General features: G+C 24.1%; 1 protein-coding gene across 2 annotated transcripts in view; it reads right to left on the bottom strand.

The window, feature by feature from the left end:
- Positions 1–2,643: 2,643 nt before the first annotated feature.
- The window catches only part of LOC117172657 (3'-5' ssDNA/RNA exonuclease TatD), an 11,569-nt gene continuing 7,974 nt past the window's right edge, over positions 2,644–6,238 (bottom strand). Inside the window, exon 3 of one of the 2 annotated variants that reach the window (XM_033360780.1) lies at positions 2,644–3,708. In XM_033360780.1, the coding sequence (XP_033216671.1) occupies positions 3,199–3,708 (510 nt within the window). In that variant the 3' untranslated portion in view covers positions 2,644–3,198. The remainder of the gene's footprint in view (positions 3,709–6,238) is intronic. The other variant, XM_033360779.1, reaches the window with a different exon arrangement.

The following is a 6,238-nucleotide window of genomic DNA, read 5'->3' as shown; positions in this document are numbered from 1 at the left end:
GATAAAAAAAGACTTTCTTGTTTTTTATAAAAATGGCTCAGATTTAATTTGAGTTCAAAATTTAAAATAAAATTTAATTTTTCATCCAAATTTTTTGAAATATTAAAAAAACTTATTGATTTCCATACAAATTAGTACTGAGGAGGTTGTTGAATTTCCGATTACAAATTATGTAAAAAGAATGAAAATTTTGGATTTCAGATAAAAATAAAAAATAAATTCATTCTTGAACCATACGAACCAAATTTTTGAAAAATTTAAAAAACAGACGGATTTTGCTTAAACTTAGTACAGGAAGAGATTGTTGGGTTCCTGATCACAAATATGTGGTCATAAAATAAAAAAAATTTGCGTTTCTGATAACAAATTTCAGATCAAAGTAAAAATAAAATTTTTTTTGGAGATACATGACCCAAATTTTTTTCTGAAGTGGAACAAATCCGTGGCATTTTCATGATACTCAGAACAAGAGGTGTTTTTGGATTTTTTATCACAAATTTGAAGTAAAAATTCAAAAATTAAATTTGATCCTAATGGCCCAAATTTTTGGAAAATTCAATAAATGAGCAGAGTTCCAATGAACTCAGGAACTTGGAAAACCCCCTGGTTCTGAGTCTTGTAGAAATCTGATAATTTATTAAATTTTCTAAAAATTGGGGTTATATTAATGAAAAATTAAAAAAAAGTAATTTTGGTCTCAAATTTGTGATCAGAAATCTAAGCATGCTTAATTTTTGATAATTTTTTGAATAAGAAATCAAGTTTTCAATTAAAAATTTTACAAATTGAAGAAATTTCGAATTTCAATCTTCAAAATTACCGAATTTTTAAATTTATATTGTCAATTTAAAGATTCTTTAATTTTGTAGATTTACAATTTCATGATCTGCAATTTTCAATAAATTACAGTTGAGAATTCTTGAACTTTAAAAATAAGGAATTATAAATGATTCAATTTTCAAGATATATACTTTGAACGTATGTAATCATCAAAATTACTAAATTTTAATTGGTCAAAACTAAAAATCTTTTCATTTTCAATATTTAAAATTTAAAGGTATGTAATTTAGGACATTTTTTTAATGGTGACATTTGTTAGATTTAAAATTAAAAATTATTTAATTTTGAAGATTTACAATTGAAAAATCTTTAATTTAGATGATTTTGGTGATGAAAAGATAAAACTCATTAAAATTACAGAATTTTTAAATTGCTAAAATAAAAAATTCTTTAATTTTGTAGATTAACAATTTAAAGATCTACAATTTTTAATAAATTACAGTTGAAGATTCTTGAACTTTAAAAATAAAGAATTAGAAATTATTCAATTTTCAAGATTCATACTTTAAACGTATGTAATTTAGAACATTTTTTTGAATGGTTACATTTTTTTAGATTAAACATTTTTATTTTTTCCATTTTCACGATTTGCAATTTAATTTTCAAGATTTACAATTGAAAACTCTTTAATTTTACAGATGTATAAATAAAAATCTTAAATTTGGACAATTTTGGAGATCAAAAGTCGTTTTCAATTCGAAATCTTTCAAATTGAAGAAATTTGGAATATAACTTATCAAAATTACAGAAGTTTTAAATTGTCAACAATAAAAATCCTTTAATTTTATAGATTTTGCATTTTGAAGATCTGCAATTTTCATTAATTACAATTGAAAAATGTTAAATTTTGAAAATATAGAATTCCAAATTATTCAATTTTCAAGATTTATAATTTAATCGTATGTAACTAAGAAAATTTTGTTTAATGGTTTCATTTCTTAGATTTAAAATTCTTCCATTTTCACAATCAGCAATTTAAAATGATTTAATTTTGAAGATTTACCATGGAAATCTCTTTAATTTTACAGATGTAAAAATAAAAATTCTTAAATTTCGAATGCGAATCATAAAAATTAGAACATTTTTTTTATTTTAAATTGTCACAATTAAAAATCCTTTAACTCTATAGATTTACAGTTTGAAGTTATACAATTTTCAAGAACTACAGTTAAAAATTCTTGAACTTTAAAAATATAGAGTTACAAATTATTCAATTTTCAAAATATATACTTTAAACGTATGTAATTTAAAATATTTTTTGTAATGGTTATATTTTGTGAATACAAATTTTTAATTCTTACATTTTCACGATTTGCAATGTTTAATTTGGATGATTTTGGAGACCAAGAGTCAAGTTTTCAATTAAAAATTGTTTAAATTGAAGAAATTTCGAATATACCTCATCAAAACTGTAGAAATTTATATTGTCAATTTAAAAATTCTTTAATTTTGTAGATTTACGATTTAAAGATCTGCGATTTTCAATACATTACAGTTGAAAATTCTTGCACTTAAAAAATATAGAATTACAAAATATTCAATTTTCAAGATTTATGCTTTAAACTTATGTAATTAAGAATATTTTTTTAATGGTTACATTACAATTATGAAGATTTACATTTTAAAACTCTTTAATTTTACAGATGTAAAAATAAAAATTCTTCAATTTGCATGATTTTGGATAACAAAAGTCAAATTTTCTCTTCGAAACCTTCCAAATTGAAGAAATTTCGAATATAACTCATACAAATTATAGAAGCTTTAATGGTAAATTGTTAAAATAAAAAAATCTTAAAATTTAAAAATGTACAATATAAAGTTCTACAATTTTGAAGAGTTATATTAGAAATTGCTTCAATCTGGAAAGTTTCGAATTGAAAACTTGACTTTTCATCTCCAAAATCATGAAAATTTTAGAATTTTTATTTATATATTTGTAAAATTAAAGTGTTTTCAACTGTAAATCTCCAAAATTTCAACAACAACAAAATATCAAAAGTTTCTGTAATTTTCCAAAAGTTCGATTCATTTTGGACCAAAAACGACCATTTTTTACATTTTTAACTAAAATTTGTGCTCAAAAACCTGGATAAAATGTATTTAAAAAATTTGTCAGAAAGCTCAAACTCTTTCGAACCTCAACTTTAAAGTTTTTTGTTTTTGCACACCCCTATCTCAATTAATTATTGACTAAAATCAAGCGCGTAAAATAAATATTAAAATTCACAGCTGCCCTATTTTCTCACAAAAAGCGTTCTTAATTCATTATTCAAAATATTCACCCCGAGTTGATTCCATCGGTAGTGCGAACAAAAAAATTCGCAAGCACCAATATAACTTTTTTAAATTCAACCCCAATCACTGATTCAATCCAAAGAGTTTGAGTGCATTGAATGCAGTCGCGAGAGCAACTTCTTCGGGCGTGATTCGCATAAAAGCCGCGACCATTTCGACGACCGCCGGAAGTGCGCAAGGCTCGTTTCGCTGAAAAGTGCAATATCTCTGTAAAAATGTCATGGAACGTTCAGTGAGGGCATCCTTGACGTGGGGCGGCAATTTGCTGGCTCTGGTGTTCGGATACATGAATGGGGCGTCCGTTTCCACCAGGAGTCGATCTAGGGGTGCTTGGCCACCCTCGAGCAATTGTCGGACGCCGCTGTCGGATTTGTCCTTGCAGAGGTAGCCGGTGATTCCCAGGTAGAAGCCCTGGTTGAGGTAGAGTTGGGCTTCTTCGGCAGTTCCGATGAAGGAATGCACCAGAACTGGTGGAAGGCGATCGGTGTAGTGACTCAAAACTTCCAGGACGTCTGATTGCGCTCCTCGTTCGTGGATTACGAGCGGCTTGTTTAAACGGCAGGCGAGCTCAACCTGGACAACAATTATTTGACAAATTTGAATATTCAACATTTAAATTTTTTACTTTTTTTTAAAAATATTTAACAAATATTTAATAAGATATGGGACTTGAAACAATTGGAATTTTTTCTTTAAGATAATACATGATTTGCAGGATGAAAACTTCATTTTTTAAATTATCTGATTTCTTCATAACCTGTAAAACAATTATGTAACAGATTTCAATATTTAAAATTTTAATTTTTGTATTCTATTTTGTTTTTAAATTAAGATAATACACGCTTTGCAGGGTGAAAAATTTATTTTTTAAATTCTCTGATTTTTTCTTAATCTGTAAAACAATCATTTAACAAATTTAAATATTAAACATTTTAATTTCCTAACTTTATTACTCTTTTTTTTAAATAAAATATTTAATAACATATGGTACTTGAAACAATTGCAAATCTTTTTTCTTTAAGATAATACACGATTTGCAGGATGAAAACTTCATTTCTTAAATTATCTGAATTTTTCTTAACCTGTGAAACAATTATTTAACAAATTTAAATATTTAACATTTTATTTTTTTATTATTTTTTTCAATTAAAATATTTAAGAAATATTAATTAAGATATGGGACTTGAAACAATGAGAAATTTTTTGCTTTAAGATAATACACGCTTTCCTGGATGACAACTTCATTTTTTAAGTTCTCTGATTTGTTCTTAGCCTTTCCAGCATTTATTTAAACAATTTAAATATTTAACAAGTTAATTTTTGATTTTTTATTCTATTTTTTTAATTAAGATAATACACGCTTTGCAAGATGAAAACTTCATTTTTTAAATTCTCTGATTTTACCTTAATTTGTAAAATAATTATTTAACAAATTTCAGTATTTAACATTTTAATTTCTTAATCTTATAATTCTTTTTTATGAAACTAAACTGTTTAATAAGATATGGGACTTAAAACAATTGGATTTTTTTCTTTAAGATAATACACGCTTTGAACACTGAAAAATTAATTTTTAAAACTCTCTGATTTTTTCTTAGCCTGTAGAATAATTATTTAACGAATTTAAACATTTAACATTTTAGCTTTTTAATCATTTTTTTCAAATTAAAATATTTAACAAGATATGCGACTTGAAAGCATTGTAATTTTTAAAAAAGATAATATTAAAAGTCTTGATAATCAGTTTTGAATTTAATAATTTCTGTTTACAAAAATTAAAATATGAAAATTGAAAAATCCATTATTGAACCAATTTTTTAATATAAGGTATTAAATATTTTTGAAACAATAATTAATAATTTCAAATCGTAAGCACCTGAAATTTAAAAAAATTTATAAACGATTTTTGATAATTTTATTTAAAAAAAAAACTTTTAAATTTGAATAATTTTAAATTCAAAGCGATTAAAATGTGACAATTTAATACTGTAAACTAAATTGAATCTTTGAAAGGCGAAGCTTTTGCAATTCAAGAATTTTAACTTGTCATCGCGTAATAAAATTATAAGTTAACATTACAACTGATTAGACGAATTTTTCTAAATTGAAAAATGAATTGAATTATTCTGAAAAAAAAACCTTTCAAAATAAATAGTAATTTTAAATGGGAAAAATTAAAAAAAAATCGACTTCCGAACGTTGATACTTAAACAAATGCTAAATAACTGAAAATTTTTACTATGAAAGATAAATGTTCAACAACAAAAAAAATAATAATTTTCAACTGAATAAGATAATTTTTCAATCAAAAGATTTAGTAATTAAATATTTAGTCAAAAATGAATGTTCAAGCGAACAGATTAATTTTTATCTAGAATTATGCAATATTCAACTGGAATAATAGATACATTTTCAGTTTTAAAAACAACATAATTTTCAACCGAAAAAGAAACGATTTTTAAACATAATATTTACATTTTCAGCAAAAAATGCCTTTCCATCCAAAGAAAAAAAAACAAGTTTTCCATCAAATAGCTCATATTTCAACCAAAGAAATGAATTTTTAATAAAAATGATGAATCTTCAACTAACATAATTAATTTTTAACAACAGAGTTTAACTTTCAACCAAGTACTTTTAAGTACTAAATAAATAAAAGAGTTAATAAAAATTCATTGATAAATTTTGATTTAATTATAATAAACTGAGGTAATATGAACAATCTGCGACCGCAGATAAAGACGAAATCACTTTCATAAATTGAAAAAAAAATTAAAACAATAAAAGCTTGAACTTTGCTGCGATCAGAAGTAAATTTTCGGTTATTTAATTAAATTCCCGGTCATTTTCTGTTTTTTTTTCTGGTCAATAAGATTACGAGTTTCAACAAAAATTAAAATTTCAACAAAATAATTGAATTTCCGACCTAAAAATATGAATTTTCAACAAAAAAGTGTCATATTTCACATTTCAGAAAAAAAAAAAAAAATTCAGAAAAATGTAAATAAATTTTAAAACCAAAAAGACGAATTTTCAACAGATCAAGATTTTCAGCCATGCATTTCTACTAGCATAAGACAGATGAAATTTTTAAATCAAAAAG

This window comes from Belonocnema kinseyi, chromosome 5 (assembly GCF_010883055.1).
Source record: "Belonocnema kinseyi isolate 2016_QV_RU_SX_M_011 chromosome 5, B_treatae_v1, whole genome shotgun sequence".
Lineage (NCBI taxonomy): Eukaryota > Metazoa > Arthropoda > Insecta > Hymenoptera > Cynipidae > Belonocnema > Belonocnema kinseyi.
The sequence above is the reverse complement of the archived record's forward strand: the minus strand, read 5'-3'. Positions and strand labels throughout refer to the sequence as shown.